The 18,975-nt window shown below is 56.6% G+C and overlaps 1 gene segment (V, D, J or C); it reads right to left on the minus strand.

The window, feature by feature from the left end:
* Window positions 1-13,386: 13,386 nt before the first annotated feature.
* LOC136001038 (Ig heavy chain V region 914-like) lies at window positions 13,387-13,889 on the minus strand. The segment is given in 1 exon segment: window positions 13,387-13,889. A coding segment is annotated over 1 exon segment (503 nt).
* Between the last annotated feature and the right edge of the window lie 5,086 nt (window positions 13,890-18,975).

The following is an 18,975-nucleotide window of genomic DNA, read 5'->3' on the forward strand; positions in this document are numbered from 1 at the left end:
TCTTATTTAGTTTATTAACTTACGGATTTATTATATAAATATATATTCACCTGCAGCATCTAGTACCGGGTTCCTTGGTCGTGTAATTAATTAAAATCTTGCTGGTAACTGTTAATGACGGCAGCTGTTCCCTTCCTGACCCGCCGGGGGGCGCCCGGGGACCCCCGCTCGGGTCTTTTTTGGGGGGGCCCAGGACAATAAACGGTGTCGGATTTTTAAGGGCCCTGAGCAGCATTTTTCTTATTTCGGGGGGGGATTTCTAGCCCCAAAATCGCAGGAATTTGCCTTAAAATTGACCCCCCCCCCCACCCCGTGTTTCTGCAAATTGTGGCTGAAATGGAGCAAAAGCGCCATTGCGGGGGGGGGGATAATTTGTATTTATATATATCGAAAAATGGTATTTGTTTATATATGTAAAACCACGCTATAGAAAGGATTTTAGACTATTTAAAAAAAATTACGCGGGGGGTTTAAAATACGAACAAATCTATTTGGGGGTTTTAAAATGCGAACGAATCTGCGTGGGGGTTTTAAAATACAAATCTCTGTGGGGGGTTTTAAAATGCAAACGTCACTTGTCTCTAGGGGGAAATTAACAAAATGAAGGACTTGAAAATGCAAAAAAAAAAAAAAAAAATTACATTTTCGCTTGGTTTTCGGTGGCGCCCCCTGGTGGCCGGAGGGCGGAACCGCAGCCGCGGCTTCGCGCATGCGCAGCGTCGCCAACGGGCGCCCTGCCGGTCGCGCATGCGCAGTGGCGCCCCGACGAGAGGGGCGGGGACATGCAAATGAGAAGAGCGGAGGCCGAACGGGCCGCCGGGAACGCGACACAGAAATAGGGAAAAAAGGCGCGGGAATGGGGCAGGAACAGAAATAAACGGCGCCGGGTGGGTGAGGAACGGAGACAAAAAAGGGGCGGCGAACGGACAAAAAATTACAGGCGAGCGCGTGGGGGGCCTCGGCGTTGTGTGTTGAGGTGATTTTGGTGCCCCCGGAGCAGCTTTTTTGTGATTTTGAGGTGATTTTGGTGATTTTGGTGCCTCTGGAGCAGCTTTTTTGTGATATTGAGGTGATTTTGGTGCCTCTGGAGCAGCTTTTTTGTGGTTTTGAGGTGATTTTGGTGCCTCTGGAGCAGCTTTTTTTGTGATTTTGAGACGATTTTGGTGCCTCTGGAGCAGCTTTTTTATGGTTTTGAGGTGATTTAGCGCCACGGGGCCGCTGTTTTGTATTTTCAGGTGATTTTGATGCCCCTGGAGCAGCTTTTTTGTGGTTTTGAGGTGATTTTGGTGCCTCTGGAGCAGCTTTTTTGTGGTTTTGAGGCGATTTTGGTGCCGCTGTTTTGTATTTTGAGGTGATTTTGGTGCCTCTGGAGCAGCTTTTTTTGTGATTTTGAGGTGATTTTGATACCTCTGGAGCAGCTTTTTTGTGGTTTTGAAGTGATTTAGCGCCACGGGGCCGCTGTTTTGTATTTTCAGGTAATTTTGGTGCCTCTGGAGCAGCTTTTTTTGTGTTTTGAGGTGATTTTGCTGCCTCTGGTTTGTATTCTGAGGTGATTTTGGTGCCCCCGGAGCAGCTTTTTTGTGGTTTTGAAGCAATTTTGGTGCCTCTGGAGCAGCATTTTTGTGGTTTTGAGGTGATTTTGGTGCCTCTGGAGCAGCTTTTTTGTGGTTTTGAAGCAATTTTGGTGCCCCCGGAGCAGCATTTTTGTGGTTTTGAGGCGATTTAGCGCCACGGGGCCGCTGTTTTGTATTTTCAGGTGATTTTGGTGCCTCTGGAGCAGCTTTTTTGTGGTTTTGAGGTGATTTTGGTGCCTCTGGAGCAGCATTTTTGTGGTTTTGAGGCGATTTAGCGCCACAGGGCCGCTGTTTTGTATTTTCAGGTGATTTTGGTGCCTCTGGAGCAGCTTTTTTGTGGTTTTGAGGTGATTTTGGTGCCTCTGGAGCAGCTTTTTTGTGATTTTGAGGCGATTTTGGTGCCGCTGTTTTGTATTTTCAGGTGATTTTGGTGCCTCTGGAGCAGCTTTTTTGTGGTTTTGAGGTGATTTTGGTGCCCCCGGGGCAGCTTTTTTTGTGTTTTGAGGTGATTTTGGTGCCTCTGGAGCAGCTTTTTTGTGATTTTGAGGCGATTTTGGTGCCCCCGGGGCAGCTTTTTTTGTGTTTTGAGGTGATTTTGGTGCCACCGTTTTGTATTTTGAGGCGATTTTGGTGCCTCTGGAGCAGCTTTTTTTGTGATTTTGAGGTGATTTTGATACCTCTGGAGCAGCTTTTTTGTGGTTTTGAAGTGATTTAGCGCCACGGGGCCGCTGTTTTGTATTTTCAGGTAATTTTGGTGCCTCTGGAGCAGCTTTTTTTGTGTTTTGAGGTGATTTTGCTGCCTCTGGTTTGTATTCTGAGGTGATTTTGGTGCCCCCGGAGCAGCTTTTTTATGGTTTTGAGGCGATTTTGGTGCCTCTGGAGCAGCATTTTTGTGGTTTTGAGGTGATTTTGGTGCCTCTGGAGCAGCATTTTTGTGGTTTTGAAGCAATTTTGGTGCCCCCGGAGCAGCATTTTTGTGGTTTTGTGGTGATTTAGCGCCACAGGGCCGCTGTTTTGTATTTTCAGGTAATTTTGGTGCCTCTGGAGCAGCTTTTTTTGTGTTTTGAGGTGATTTTGCTGCTTCTGGTTTGTATTCTGAGGTGATTTTGGTGCCCCCGGAGCAGCTTTTTTGTGGTTTTGAGGTGATTTTGGTGCCCCCGGGGCACCATTTTTGTGGTTTTGAAGCAATTTTGGTGCCCCCGGAGCAGCATTTTTGTGGTTTTGAAGCAATTTTGGTGCCCCCGGAGCAGCTTTTTTGTGGTTTTGAAGCAATTTTGGTGCCCCCGGAGCAGCATTTTTGTGGTTTTGAGGCGATTTAGCCGCCGTTTCACGCGCTGACGTGGTTCTGGTTTCACGCCGGCTGCTTCGCCAATACCGTCCGCAACAAAGACGCCACAAGTGCTTCTCCCACGATTAATTACAGCGGTAATTAGCCTCAGGATCACCCTCATCATGTCTTTCCTCGGCGGGGGCCTCACTTGTGGCCTCCGCTCAGCCCGCGGGAATGCGGCAGAAGGAAAAATTCTTTCTTTTCCTGCAAAACCATCGTTTTCACTGGGTGGCGGCGCATCCCGAGACGCGCCCTCGAGTCCTCCGCGCCTTCCGAATCGGCCCTTAAAACCCCCCGAAAAGGAAAGAGCGTCGGAACAAACGCGAGGCCTCGGTGCTGGCTTCGGAAACGGCCGTTTGCCGCCCCCCCCCTTATCTGCGGTCGCGCTGGACGAAGCGATAACGGAGCGGAAATCTCGAGGCGTCCACGTCGGCTTCTTCATCCTCGTCGCGAGGAAGAGAACGGCCACCGACACCCCCCGGCGCCAGGGGGACGGTGGTTCCTGCGCCAAAGGGGCATTATGAGCCCCGCGGGGAGGAAAATACCCCCAAAAACGCCAAAACAGCCCCAAATCCAGCGTGCGGCTTCCCCCCGGCCGCAGCCTGCGGATCGCGCCGGCCGGACGGAGGAGGCGGTTGTCCTGGTTTTGCTAAAAACAAGTTTCTGTTTTAGCGAATTTCCCCGTCGGCTAAAGCCTTCTAAATAACCGCAGTTTTCCTGAAAGTTAGATACGTGTTTTTGCAGGCACAGCGGCGGAGCGCGAGGTCGTTGATAACGACGCATCTCGCGAGACGCGCGAGCGGGAGGTGAACTGAAAATTGACCGACTACAGTGTTCCGTCCCATTCACGTCATAGTTCGTATAAAAGTGGGGGGTCACGAGGATCTCGCCCCTTTTCCTTACGGCCGACGTTGGGAGAGGACCTTGCGAGTTGTCCCTGCGACCCGAGGCCAAGTGACGGATTGAATCCAGTTCCCATTGGGTGCAGAGTCCAGTCCAGGACTTTGGATGCCGGAGCCGTTGCCGGGACTTTCAACGTTGGTTTTGTATATTTTTGTGTTATTTTCTCTATCGGTAGCATCAGTAAAACATTTTAAATGTTTTTCCAGCTCTCTTCTCTCCGTCCTTCTTTCCCTCCCAACGGCCTGTCCTTGGTGGGAAGGGGGGAGAGGGAGGGACTGAAGGGGAAAAAGGGGGAGAGGGGGTTAACCAAACGTCTGCCGCGGTTTTATTGTCGCCAGGACAGCGGTTCGGAGCCCCGAGCAGCCCCCGGACCGCGGTGCCGTGATGCTCGACAGCGCCGCGATGCTCCTCGGTGAGCGCCTCGCCCCCCGCTTTGCCCCCTCCCCGGCTTCTCCCCTCGCTTCCCATACAAATATCTTTCTTTTTCCCCCTCTTTTCTCGTTTCTCCGCCTCTTCTTTTCCTTTCTTTCATCGTTTCCCCTTCTTCTGCCTTATACCCCTCTCAAGTCTCCCTTTGCTGCTGTTGTCTCTTCTCCTTTCTGGTTTTTGACCCCATCTCCCCTCCCGTCTTCATCATCCTCTCTAGAAACCTGTTCCTCTCCTTCATATATAATCAATATATATTCTTCTACAATTCATATCTGTATATTCTATATATTCACATAGAATTCTGCGTATTCACATAATTCATGTGTTTCTTGGCTGAGCTGATGCAGTTGGTTCTGTCCCATCAGCTGCAAATCAATATTCTCGGGACACGAAGAACATTGGGCTGGAAACTGCTTGTCGTGGCGGCCCCGGCGACGTCCCCAGCGCGTGATCTTGGTTGTGGCAAATGGCTCTGGCTGTTGAATCCCGCCAACACCATCTTTCCCGCGTAGATTCTTACGAAATCAGCTCCGATCGGTTGTTCCGCTTTCATTTTTGGAACGGTCCCTGCCTTGAGAGCCGGACCAGGGCCGGTTCGTCCCGGACAAGGGGGCGAAAGGGGTTTATGACCTAAGGAAGATCCACCTCAGGTCAGAGCTGCGCTCCAGGACTTTAGGTGCTTGGGCATCCTCTGATTTATCGGCATCATTGGTGGGGGCTGCGCAGGAGCCCGTGTCCATCCCGCCCCGTCCATCCCGTGTGCATCCCACCCCATTTGTCCCGTGTCCGTCCCGTCCCGTGTCCGTCCCGTCCTGTATTCGTCCCCTGTCCGTCCCGTCCCCTGTCCGTCCCGTCCCCTGTCCGTCCCCCGTCCGTCCCGTCCCCCGTCCGTCCCGTCCCCCGTCCGTCCCGTCCCCCATCCGTCCCCGTCCGTCCCGTACTCATCCCGTCCCCATCCGTCCCGTGTTCGTCTCGTCCCGTCCTCGTCCCGTCCTCGTCCCGTCCGTCCCGTCCTCGTCCCGTCCCGTCCTCGTCCCGTCCTCGTCCCGTCCCATACTCATCCCGTCCCATACTCATCCCGTCCCATACTCATCCTGCCCCGTGTCCGTCCCGTCCCGTCCGTCCCGCCCCATCCCCGAGGACCCGACGTTCAAACGCTCGGCGTGGGGCAGACGCTTGTCGGCACAAAACCACCGCTGGGATCGGCTGCTTTGCGCTTGGGGCGGCGCGCCCCGCGTCGCCCACCGGCATCCGCCACCTCCGTCCGGCTGAGACCTCGTCCCGGGTTTGGGCGCGGAGTGGCCGTTTGGGTTGAAGGCACCTTAAAGCCCATCCGGTGCCCTCCCTGCCATGAGCAGGGACATCTGCACCAGCTCAGGTTGCTCAGAGCCCCGTCCAGCCTGGCCTGGGATGTCTCCAGGGATGGTTCATCCACCACCTCTCTGGCCAACCCGGGCCAGGCTCTCACCACCCTCAGGGCCAACAATTCCTTCTTTATACCTCGTCTTAACCGCCTCTCTTTTAGCTCTAACCATCGCGCTTGTCCCGTCACAACAGGCTCTTCTCTAAGCTGTCCCCCTCTTGTTTACGGGCCCCTTTTAGGCTGTGATAAGGTCTCCGCGGCGCCGCCTCTTCCCACAGAACCCCGTCGCGGTTGGGTCGGAGGCGCCTCTGGAGATCTTTCCGTCCAAGCTCTGCTCGCGCAGGTCGGTCCAGGCGCCTTCGAATGTCCCCAGAGACCCCGAACCGCTCTGGGCAGCCTGGCCCAGGCTCCGGCACCGCCAAGTCAAGAGGTTTCTCCTCGTTTTTAGATGCAACCTCCCGCGTTTCAGTCTGGGCCTCGCCCTGGCGTTGGGCACCGCTGAGCGGAGTCTGGTCCATCCTCTGACACCCACCCTGAGATATTGATCCCATTGATCAGATCCCTCTCAGCTTTTCGCCAGCTCAACAGTTCTCAGTGTCTCCTCATAAGATGCTCCAGACCCCTCCGCATCTTTGTGTCCCTCCCCCGGACTCTCTCCAGTGATTCCTTGTCCTTCTCAAACTGGGAGCCCAGCACCGGTCCCAGTTCTGCAGAGGGGGAGGACTCCCCTCCCTGACCTGCTCCCCGCACTCTTCTTAATGCCCCCCCGGTCCCGTTGGCCTCTTGGCCACCAGGGCACGTTGGTGACTCGTGGCCAACCCGTTGTGGACCAGAACCCCCAGCTCCTTCTCCTCGGAGCTGCTTTCCAGCAGGCGCACGCCAGCCTGTCCTGGTGCTGGGCCCCAGCTGTCCCAGGAGATATTCAACACCCCGTAACGTCGCGCTCATCAATAAAAAGGGCGATAAGAGGGTTTGGGGGGGCGGCCATCGCTCGGGGGCTGCAGCATCATCCCGTGCTTGTGGGAGCCCGTGAGTCTTCGCGTCACATCTTCCGTTTTTTTTTTTTTTTTTTTCTCTCTTCCTCTTTCCGTTTCTTATCTCGCTTTTTTTTTTATTATTCTTTATCTCAGACCATGAGTTTTCTTACATTTGCTCATCACATTCTCTATTCCCGTCCTACCGAGGGGCGCGTGGGGCCGCTCTGCCCCCCCAGGCCGCCCCACATCTCCCGTCCCAGCAACAACGCGCCTCGAGCCGGCCAGAAACCCCAAAGTTTCCCTTCTCCCGCCACCCCATTTCTTTAAGTTTCAAGAGATTGTTTCCCGCTGCCAATAACCCATCAATCGCTGGGCGACCAGCAAATCGCTTCTGACAGAAGAAATAATCCCGTCCAGCGTGCGCCACGCATGGCTGAAAGATAAATTCAGGGACGCGGTTTGCAGATTTTTCATTTATTTATTTTTTTTTTCCCCCCCCTTGTGTGGCCTTGCTGGCTCGCGAAGTTGTTTCTAATTTTTCTTCGTGATCCGCCGCGGTGGCGCAAAAAGGAGCCACGGCCCGTGTGAATCTGTGACGTGGAGGGGCCGGAGCGGCGGCCACGAGGGACAGGATTTGGTGATTTCTTTTCTCTTCTTTTCGCAGCCTCCTTGCTCTTGCCGTCTCTGGCTTTCCTCCAGCTGCTGCCGCTGGTGATGTCCTCTGTGGGTAAGCGCAGCTCGACCCCTCCCAAGACGCTCTCCAGCTGAGTTGGGGTTTCTAGAACAGAGGGAAAAGGGATGTTTCACTCCAAATCCTCCTCTTTCTTCCCCAGACCCCCTTCTGCCCCCCACGCTCTCCGCAGACCCCAGCTACCGTTTCTACTACGAAGGGGAGCGCCTCGCTTTCGTCTGCGTGGCCAAGACGACGAGGAAAATCGGCGGATTTCGGTTCTTCAACCAAACCGGGGAGCAAATCGGCCTGCGAGCGCCGTACCCGCTCCCCGCCGCCTGGCTGCAGCTCACGGCTACGAAAGCGTCCGCTGGCGACTACACGTGCGCGTACTTTGTGGAGGACTCCGGGCAAGAAACCCCTTCCAAGCGGAGCTTCCCTCTCGCCGTTGACGTTCAGGGTAGGTCGGTCTCGTCTTACGGCTCGGCTGCCGTCGCACCCGGCGCCGCGTTTCTCCGTCCTTGGCCCGTGGCCTTGTCCTTGGGTCGCCAAGGGATGGTGCAACCGCTCTGGAATCTCACGAGCTTTTGCGCTCCGGGGTTTCCCGGAGAAAGCAGGAGTTTGTTGGCCTGACAGCTGCGTCAGCTCCAGGAAAGCTTCCAGCGGGGTTTGGGGTGTATTACTTGCCTTTTTACTTTGGGCAGGTGAAAATACTTATTTTCTGCGCTTCAGTGAATAGAAAGAAACCGTGGAAGCCGCGCTGAGCTCTGAGATCCAGGGGCCTTCTCTCCTCTGCCCGTGGATCGAGAAGGGCAGAGAAGAGAGAGACTCGAATGACCTCCAGGCCTTGTTTTGTCGTTCAAGGCTCCGTATTTCCCTCAATAACAGTCAGAAGAAGAATAAACTGATTTTCTAGGCTGAGCCGCGACGCTGGCTTTGCGCACAGGTCCCGGCGTCCACGTGCAGCCCATCGGTTGGGTTCCGTGTTGCGTTACGTGGGTTTGTTGTGGGTTTTATTTCCTTTTTCCAGCTGCTCCCGTGGCCCCGACTTTTTCCCTGGATCCTCAGCAGCGGGTCTATAGATTGGTTGGGTTCCGTGTTGCGTTACGTGGGTTTGTTGTACGTTTTATTTCCTTTTTCCAGCTGCTCCCATGGCCCCGACTTTTCCCCTGGATCCTCAGCAGCGTGTCTATAGATAGGTTGGATTCCGCGTTGCGTTACGTTCATTTGCTGTGGATTTTATTTCCTTTTCTCCAGCTGCTCCCATGGCCCCGACTTTTCCCCTGGATCCTCAGCAGCGGGTCTATAGATTGGTTGGGTTCTGCGTTGTGTTACATGGGTTTGTTTTGGGTCTTATTTCCTTTTTTCCAGCTGCTCCCGTGGCCCCGACTTTTTCCCTGGATCCTCAGCAGCGGGTCTATAGATTGGTTGGGTTCCGTGTTGCGTTACGTGGGTTTGTTGTACGTTTTATTTCCTTTTTCCAGCTGCTCCCGTGGCCCTGACTTTTCCCCTGGATCCTCAGCAGCGGGTCTATAGATTGGTTGGGTTCCACGTTGCATTACGTTCATTTATTGTGGGTCTTATTTCTGTTTTTCCAACCGCTCCCATGGCCCCGACTTTTCCCTGGATCCTCAGCAGCGGGTCTATAGATTGGTTGGATTCCGCGTTGCATTACGTTCATTTGTTGTGGATTTTATTTCCTTTTTTCCAGCCGCTCCCGTGGCCCCGACTTTTTCCCTGGATCCTCAGCAGCCGGTCTATAGATTGGTTGGGTTCTGCGTTGCATTACATGGGTTTGTTTTGGGTCTTATTTCCTTTTTTCCAGCCGCTCCCGTGGCCCCGACTTTTTCCCTGGATCCTCAGCAGCCGGTCTATAGATTGGTTGGGTTCTGCGTTGCATTACATGGGTTTGTTTTGGGTCTTATTTCCTTTTTTCCAGCCGCTCCCGTGGCCCCGACTTTTTCCCTGGATCCTCAGCAGCGGGTCTATAGAACCGGGAGCTCCATCAAGCTGCTCTGCTCCATCCCCTCGTCCCCGGATTATGTCAGAGAAGTCCAGTACTACGGCGACTTCGGCCTCGCGGTCTCCATCCCGGTGTCGAACGTGAGGAACTACAGCTACGAGCTCCGGCTGACGGGACGGGAGCTCTCGGGCTCTTACAGTTGTGCCTATTTTGTGTACAAATCTGCGCGTCCCGTTCGCTCGGAGAGAAGCCGCTGGATCCGCGTGACTGTGAAACGTGAGTGTGCAAACCCTTCCGCATCTGGTAACTACCGCCCCATCGTTAGTTAATTAATTCCCCGGGCGCTTGTCTGTGGATTCACCCCTCAGTCTCATCTCCAGCCCTTCCTGTCCTATCACTACGATTCAGCCCAATATTTGAATCCGGGCTCTTCTTGCTTCTCGTTGGATCTTTCACTGATCTCCAATGAGCCTTTTTTTTGGTTAACTGCCCATATTGTTTCTAGTCCATCGCCCTGGAGGGGTTTAGTCTGAATAAATCCTTTTCTTCCCAGCAAAGTGCAGAACAAGCCCCTGTCACGTCTTCCTTTTAGCCTTGAGGTCGTTATTTTCTCCCCAGTCGATCCCGTTCTTCCCAGCAAAGCGCAAACCAGACCTGATCCCGTAGATCCACAGTCTGGAGCCATTTGGGTGAATAAGAGCGGAATTTTACAGCTTCGGTTTTCAGCAAATTCGGCTCGCTAAGTACCATGAAGCAGAGAGGATATTAAAAATCACACAACCTTATAGTTCTAGGTGATTTGTTCTATCTAGGACGCATTTACTTAAGCTAAGCGATTGATGTGAAACTTAAGTTGGGCTCATCCCTATGAGCAGCAAAACCACGGCCTGGAGGGGTTGGACGGACACACGGATGAGGTTTTCGGGGACATGGGGTAGTGACGGGGTTGGGGTAACGGTTGGGCTCGATGATTTCGAGGATCTCTTCCAACCAAAATGATTCTGGGATTCTACGGTAAAGTCGCCGTTGGTTCCTTCCCAGGCCACCAGATCAGCTGGATTCGAGACGTCGTTGTTGGGGGTTCGTTCTTCACCATCAATGGCCTCATCTTTTTCTTCACCCACCTCCTGATGAAGAGACAAGGTAAATATTTCACTTTCTTTAGTTCTCGGACTCCTGAGACTTCGTTTTCTTTGCCAGAAAATGACCCGGCTTGACTGTTTTTCTAAATTCCTTTCCAAAGAGCTGGGGGGGAAAAAAAGGAAAGAAACGTTTTGTGCAAAGGTGTTTTGGGAGGTGGTTCTGGACAGGGGGTTTGGAGCGGTTTCCTCCTCACCCTCCTTGGATCTCCAGATTTATCTCCCATAGGGCGCCAAGGCTGAAGAGGCGCCACGTCCCACGCTGCTGGTTCCCTCATCGGCAGCCGGCTGGTGGACGGACGAACAGGAGGAATGAGAAGAATCCCCGGAAGGTTTTGCTCTGTTAGCTCAGCGTCCCCAACCTCTGCTCACGCAGGGTCACCAGGGCAGATCGCACAGGATCCCAGGCGGGTTTGAATGTCTCAAAGACTCCAAACCGCTCTGGGCAGCCTGCTCCAGGCTCCGGCACCTCCCAGAAAAGAAGTTTCTCCCCATGTTCAGACGGACCCTCCTGTGTTTGTCTGTGCCCGTTGCCCCTCACCCTGGCGTTGGGCACCGCTGAGCGGAGTCTGGTCCATCCTCTGACACCCACCCTGAGATATTGATCCCATTGATCAGATCCCTCTCAGCTTTTCGCCGGCTCAACAGCCCTCTCAGTGTCTCCTCATAAGATGCTCCAGACCCCTCCGCATCTTTGTGTGCCTCCCCCGGACTCTCTCCAGTGATTCCTTGTCCTTCTCAAACTGGGAGCCCAGCACCGGTCCCAGTTCTGCAGAGGGGGAGGACTCTCCTCCCTGACCTGCTCCCCGCACTCTTCTTAATGCCCCCCCGGTCCCGTTGGCCTCTTGGCCACCAGGGCACGTTGGTGACTCGTGGCCAACCCGTTGTGGACCAGAACCCCCAGCTCCTTCTCCTCGGAGCTGCTTTCCAGCAGGCGCACGCCAGCCTGTCCTGGTGCTGGGCCCCAGCTGTCCCAGGAGATATTCCACCGCTGAGCGGAGTCTGGTCCGTCCTCTGCCACCCACCCGGAGATATTGATCCCATTGATCAGATCCCTCTCAGCTTTTCGCCGGCTCAACAGCTCTCTCAGTGTCTCCTCATAAGATGCTCCAGACCCCTCCGCATCTTTGTGTCCCTCCCCCGGACTCTCTCCAGTGATTCCTTGTCCTTCTCAAACTGGGAGCCCAGCACCGGTCCCAGTTCTGCAGAGGGGGAGGACTCCCCTCGCTCCACCTGCTGCTCGCGCTTTGTCTCGTGCGCCCATCTCAGGCTGTTCGGTCCCAGCGAAGCACACGGGGTTGGGGAGGACGACTCGTGCCCAGATCCGCTTGTTGCCCTCCGGGATGTCCCACGTTTGCTGTCCAGGCCCAATAAATACATCTGGTGTCTGCGCTGTCACCCTCCGGCTCGTCTCTGTAGAGCTGAGGCCTCGGGGAGACAAACGTGATGGACGATTCTCGTTGGTTCCTTCCACCTCAGGACGTTCTATGATTCTTTCTCACTGCATCCCACTGTCGCGAGGAATTTTGTGCTGCGAACTGAGTCACAGTTGGGGACCCAGCGCGGGGACGTTGGGGTCGGTGCCATCAGTATAACCGGTGTAACCAGCACTTTTGGCGCAGGAATAAGCGGCCGTGTCCTGGACCCTGAGGCTGTTCATCTGCAGCGTCACCAGCTCTGCCCGTTGTCCCCGGCCGTGGGGACACGGCCCTGCACGGACGACGTGTATCTGGTGCTACCACCAGTGAAACCAACACCCGTGATATATCGGAGCCCCTCGTTGGGCGTCCGTCGCGGCCAGAACGTGGCGGAGCTGCTGAAGGGGAAGGTGGAGCTGGGCGGCCATGGAGCTGGTGGAGTCCGGGGGCGGCCTCGTGGCCCCGGGGGGTCCCTGCGACTCGTTTGCAAGGGCTCGGGCTTCACCTTCAGCAGCTTCGACATGGGATGGATGCGACAGGCGCCCAACGGGGGCCTCGAGTGGGTCGCGGGTATTAGCAGCAGTGGTGGTACCACCAGGTACGCGCCATCGGTGCAGGGCCGGGCCACCATCTCCAGGGACAACGGGCAGAGTTCGGTGACGCTGCAGATGAGCAGCCTCAGGGCCCAGGACACGGACACCTGTTACTGCACCAAATATGCTGGTTCTGGTTCTGCTTATGATGCTGCCGGCGTCAACCCCGCCACCGTGTCCCCAGTGTCCCCGCGCTGGGTCCCCAAATCGTTCCCAATCTCTGAGCCCGGCCCAGAGCCCTTAGACCCGGCCTGGAGCCTTGAGCTGAGCCTGGACCCTTAGGCGCAAGAGCCTTCATGGGGCAGAAGTTGAGGCTGCGGAGCTGCCAGGGCTGGGACTGGTGCTGCTGGGACAGAGACGGGGCTGCGGGGCAAAAGGAGGGGGTTTGGGGCAAAAGGAGGGGGTTTGGGGCAAAAGGCGGGGATTTGGGGCAAAAGGCGGGGATTTGGGGCAAAAGGAGGGGGTTTGGGGCAAAAGGAGGAGATTTGGGGCAAAAGGGGGGGATTTGGGGCAAAAGGCGGGATTTGGGGCAAAAGGAGGGATTGGGGCAAAAGGGGGGGGTTTGGGACAAAAGGGGGGGATTTGGGGCAAAAGAAGGGGATTTGGGGAAAAAAGAGGGGATTTGGGGCAAAAGGAGGGGATTTGGGGAAAAAAGAGGAATTGGGGCAGAAGGAGGGGATTTGGGGAAAAAAGAGGAATTGGGGCAGAAGGAGGGGATTTGGGGCAAAAGAAGGGATTGGGGCAAAAGGAGGAATTGGGGCAAAAGGCGGGGATTTGGGGCAAAAGGAGGGGATTTGGGGAAAAAAGAGGAGGGGGTTTGGGGCAAAAGGAGGGGATTTGGGGAAAAAGGAGGGATTGGGGAAAAGGAGAGGATGTGGGTAAAGGAGAGGATTTGGGGCAAAAGGAGGGGATTTGGGGCAAAAGGAGGGACTGGGGAAAAGGAGAGGATGTGGGTAAAGGAGAGGATTTGGGGCAAAAGGAGGGGATTTGGGGCAAAAGGAGGGGATTTGGGGCAAAAGGAGGGGACTTAGGGTCCCTGTGGCTGCCCCAGGGTTGGTGTGAGGGGTTTGGGATGAAGGTCGGGGGCTCGGGGGGTGGGTTGGGGGAGGTTCTGGCCTCGGCTCAGGGGTTGGGGACGACCTGGGGACACGGAGCAGGGACGCTGGGGCCACGATGACGGGGTCGGTGCCATGTATCCAGCACCAGTACTGCCAGCCCCGCCGGCACCAGCACCACCAGCGTCTTTGGCGCAGGAAGAAGCGGCCGTGTCCTCGGTCTTGAGGCTGCTCATCGGCAGCGTCACCAGCTCTGCCCGTTGTCCCTGGAGATGGTGGCCCGGCCCTGCACCGATGGCGCGTAGTAGGTGCCACTACCAGTGCTAATACCCGCGACCCACTCGAGGCCCCCGTTGGGCGCCTGTCGCATCCATCCCATGTCGAAGCTGCTGAAGGTGAAGCCCGAGCCCTTGCAAACGAGTCGCAGGGACCCCCCGGGGGCCACGAGGCCGCCCCCGGACTCCACCAGCTCCATGGCCGCCCAGCTCCACCTTCCCCTTCAGCAGCTCCACCATGTACTGGGCGCGACAGGCGCCCAACGAGGGGCTCGAGTTTGTCGCGGGTATTTACAGCACTGGTGGTAGCACCTACTACGCGCCATCGGTGCAGGGCCGGGCCACCATCTCCAGGGACAACAGCCAGAGTTCGGTGACGCTGCAGATGAACAGCCTCAAGACCGAGGACACGGCCACTTATTTCTGCGCCAAGGATGGTTACGGTGGAGGTTCCAGCGGCATCGACGCTGGCACCGAGCACCAAAGTCCCCAAACTGGGTCCCCAAATGTGCCCCAGTTCCCAGCGGGAGGGTCTGGAAATGGGAGCGAAGGGGCTCAAGGTGGAGGGAGGAGCTGAGATGGAGAGCGTCGTGGTGGTGGAAGGGTCTCTGCTCTCCATCCTGAGACCCCCCTGGTCCTTCCGCAGCTCCTCCCTCCACCGTGAGCCCCTTCCCTCCCATTTCCAGACCCTCCCACCATTTCCTGCTGGGAACTGGGGCAGTTTTGGGGACCCAGGACGGGGACATTGGGGTCGGTGTCGGGATCGATCTCAACACCAGAACCAGCACCAGCCGCTTTTCCATCCTGCATCTTGAGACCCTTGATCTTGAGACCCTTGACCTTGAGACCCTTGACCTTGAGACCCTTGATCTTGAGACCCTCGACCTTGAGACCCTCGACCTTGAGACCCTTGACCTTGAGACCCTTGACCTTGAGACCCTCGATCTTGAGACCCTTGACCTTGAGACCCTTGATCTTGAGACCCTTGACCTTGAGACCCTCGACCTTGAGACCCTTGATCTGGAGACCCTTGATCTTGAGACCCTCCCTCCATCCTGCCACGCTCCATCTCAAGATCTCTCCTCCCTTTTGAGGCTCTTCATCTCGAGACCTTCCGCTTTGAGACCCTCCCTCCATTTCGTGCTGGGAATCAGGGGACAATTCCGGGACCCAGTCCGGGCACTTTGGTGCTCGGCGCGATTTGGTGATTTAATGGGATGTTCCTTCTCGTCATAGGTCTCCAGGCGGCCGCGGAGCTGGTGGAGTCCGGGGGCGGCCTCGTGGCCCCGGGGGGTCCCTGCGACTCGTTTGCAAGGGCTCGGGCTTCGACTTCAGCAACTTCGAGATGGGATGGATGCGACAGGCGCCCGGGAAGGGGCTCGAATATGTTGCAGAAATCAGCAGCGCTTTTGGTAGTAGCACCGAGTACGCGCCATCGGTCCAGGGCCGGGCCACCATCTCCAGGGACAACAGCCAGAGTTCGGTGACGCTGCAGATGAACAGCCTCAAGACCGAGGACACGGCCACTTATTTCTGCGCCAAAAATGCCTATAGTGGTGGTGGTGCTGGTCGCATGGACGCTGGTCCTGAGCCCCAATGTCCCCGCGCTGGGTCCCCAAATCTTCTCCGGACCCCAAGCCCGGCCCAGAGCCTGTCCTGAGCCCAGACTGTTGGGCCCGGCCTGGACCCGGCCCAGATCCTGGAGCCCTTTTGTGATTCTCCATCTTGAGACCTTCCTGCCATCTTGAGACCTTCCCGCCATCTTGAGACCTTCCCTCCATCTTGAGACCTTCCTGCCATCTTGAGACCTTCCTGCCATCTTGAGACCTTCCTGCCATCTTGAGACCTTCCCTCCATCTTGAGACCTTCCCGCCATCTTGAGACCTTCCCGCCATCTTGAGACCTTCCCACCATCTTGAGCTCTTCCCTCCATCTTGAGCTCCTCTATCGTAACACCCTCCATTTCACGATCTTCCGTCCATCTTTATACCCTTTCTCTCTCTTGAGCTTCTCCCTCCATTTTGAGCTTCTCCATCTTGAGACCTTCCCAAATCTTCAGAGCCTCCATCTCAAGGTCTCCCCTCCACCTTGAGACCTTCCACTTCGTGACCTCCTTCACCATGAACTGGGTGCGACAGGCGCCCAACAAGGGGCTCGAGCGGGTCGCAGGTGTTAGTGAGGATGGTGGTTACCCCGAGTACGCGCCATCGGTGCGGGGCCGTGTCCCCATGGCCAGGGACAACGGGCAGAGCTGGTGACGCTGCAGATGAACAACCTCAGGGCCCAGGACACAGACACTTATTCCTGCGCCAATCGTGCTGGTGCTGCTGGTCCTGGATACATCACACCGACCCCGTCATCGTGTCCCCAGCTCCCCAGTGCCTGTTCCCTCCATCTTGAGACCCTTGATCTTGAGACCCTCCCTCCAGCCTCAACTTCTGCCCCATGAAGGCTCTTGCGCCTAAGGGTCCAGGCTCAGCTCAAGGCTCCAGGCCGGGTCTAAGGGCTCTGGGCCAGGCTCAGAGATTGGGAACCATCTGGGGACCCAGCGCAGGGACACTGGGGACACGGTGCTGGGGTTGATGCCACCAGCATCATAAGCAGAACCAGCACCAGCATGTTTGGCGCAGGAATAAGTGTCCGTGTCCTGGACCCTGAGGTTGTTCATCTGCAGCGTCACCAGCTCTGCCCGTTGTCCCTGGACGTGGGGACACGGCCCTGGACGGACGACGTGTATCTGGTGCTACCACCAGTGAAACCAACACCCGTGATATATCGGAGCCCCTCGTTGGGCGCCTGTCGCGGCCAGAACATGGCGGAGCTGCTGAAGGGGAAGGTGGAGCTGGGCGGCCATGGAGCTGGTGGAGTCCGGGGGCGGCCTCGTGGCCCCGGGGGGTCCCTGCGACTCGTTTGCAAGGGCTCGGGCTTCACCTTCAGCAGCTTCGGCATGGGATGGATGCGACAGGCAACCGGGAAGGGGCTCGAATATGTTGCAGAAATCAGCAGCACTTTTGGTAGTACCACCAGGTACGCGCCATCGGTGCAGGGCCGGGCCACCATCTCCAGGGACAACAGCCAGAGTTCGGTGACGCTGCAGATGAGCAGCCTCAAGACCGAGGACACGGCCACTTATTCCTGCGCCAAAGCTGCTGGTGCTGCTGATGCTTCCGGTGGTGCCGACCCCAACGTCCCCAAACTGGGTCCCCAGACGTGCCCCAGTTCCCAGCAGGAAATGGTGGGAGCGTCTGGAAATGGGAGGGAAGGGGCTCAAGGTGGAGGGAGGAGCTGAGCAGGGAAGAAGGGCCTCGAAATGGAGGGAAGGTCTTGAGGTGGAGGAGCTCCCGGTGGCAGAAGGGTTTTGAGGTGGAGGAGCTCAAGGTGGAGGGAAGGTCCTAAAATGGAAGGAGGGGTCTCAACATGGAGGAGCTCAAGATGGTGAGAAGGTCTCAAGATGGACGGGAGGTCCCAAAATGGTAGGAGGCCTCTCAACATGGAGGAGCTCAAGATGGCGGGAAGAGCTCAAGATGGCAGGAAGGTCTCAAGATGGCGGGAAGGTCTCAAGATGGAGAATCACAAAAGGGCTCCAGGATCTGGGCCGGGTCCAGGCCGGGCCCAACAGTCTGGGCTCAGGACAGGCTCTGGGCCGGGCTTGGGGTCCGGAGAAGATTTGGGGACCCAGCGCGGGGACATTGGGGCTCAGGACCAGTGTCCTTCCGACCAGTACCAGCACCACCAGCACCAGCATGTTTGGCGCAGGAATAAGTGGCCGTGTCCTCGGTCTTGAGGCTGTTCATCTGCAGCGTCACCAGCTCTGCCCGTTGTCCCTGGAGATGGTGGCCCGGCCCTGCACCGATGGCCCGTACCTGGTGCTACCACCACCGCTATTAATACCCGCGATCCACTCGAGGCCCCCGTTGGGCGCCTGTCGCGCCCAAACCATCTCGAAGTTGCTGAAGTCGAAGCCCGAGCCCTTGCAAACGAGTCGCAGGGACCCCCCGGGGGCCACGAGGCCGCCCCCGGACTCCACCAGCTCCGTGGCCGCCTGGAGACCCATGACGAGAAAGAACATCCCATTAAATCACCAAATCGCACCGAGCACCAAAGTGCCCGGACTGGGTCCCGGAATTGTCCCCTGGTTCCCAGCACGAAATGGAGGGAGGGTCTCAAAGTGGAAGGTCTCAAGATGAAGAGCCTCAAAAGGGAGGAGAGATCTTGAGATGGAGCGTGGCAGGATGGAGGGAGGGTCTCAAGGTCAAGGGTCTCAGGGTCAAGGGTCTCAAGGTCAAGCGTCTCCAGATCAAGGGTCTCAAGGTCGAGGGTCTCAAGGTCGAGGGTCTCAAGATCAAGGCTCTCAAGATCAAGGGTCTCAAGGTCAAGGGTCTCAAGGTCGAGGGTCTCAGGTTCAAGGGTCTCAAGATCGAGGGTCTCAAGATCAAGGGTCTCAAGATCAAGGGTCTCAAGGTCAAGGGTCTCAAGATCGAGGGTCTCAAGATCAAGGGTCTCAAGGTCAAGGGTCTCAAGATGCAGGATGGAAAAGCGGCTGGTGCTGGTTCTGGTGTTGAGATCGATCCCGACACCGACCCCAATGTCCCCGTCCTGGGTCCCCAAAACTGCCCCAGTTCCCAGCAGGAAATGGTGGGAGGGTCTGGAAATGGGAGGGAAGGGGCTCACGGTGGAGGGAGGAGCTGCGGAAGGACCAGGGGGGTCTCAGGATGGAGAGCAGAGACCCTTCCACCACCACGACGCTCTCCATCTCAGCTCCTCCCTCCACCTTGAGCCCCTTCGCTCCCATTTCCAGACCCTCCCGCTGGGAACTGGGGCACATTTGGGGACCCAGTTTGGGGACTTTGGTGCTCGGTGCCAGCGTCGATGCCGCTGGAACCTCCACCGTAACCATCCTTGGCGCAGAAATAAGTGGCCGTGTCCTCGGTCTTGAGGCTGTTCATCTGCAGCGTCACCGAACTCTGGCTGTTGTCCCTGGAGATGGTGGCCCGGCCCTTGACCGATGGCGCGTAGTAGGTGCTACCACCAGTGCTGTAAATACCCGCGACAAACTCGAGCCCCTCGTTGGGCGCCTGTCGCGCCCAGTACATGGTGGAGCTGCTGAAGGAGAAGGTGGAGCTGGGCGGCCATGGAGCTGGTGGAGTCCGGGGGCGGCCTCGTGGCCCCCGGGGGGTCCCTGCGACTCGTTTGCAAGGGCTCGGGCTTCACCTTCAGCAGCTACGCCATGGGATGGATGCGACAGGCACCCGGGAAGGGGCTCGAATACGTCACGGGTATTAATAA

Source organism: Caloenas nicobarica, chromosome 37 (assembly GCF_036013445.1).
Source record: "Caloenas nicobarica isolate bCalNic1 chromosome 37, bCalNic1.hap1, whole genome shotgun sequence".
NCBI classification, from domain to species: domain Eukaryota; kingdom Metazoa; phylum Chordata; class Aves; order Columbiformes; family Columbidae; genus Caloenas; species Caloenas nicobarica.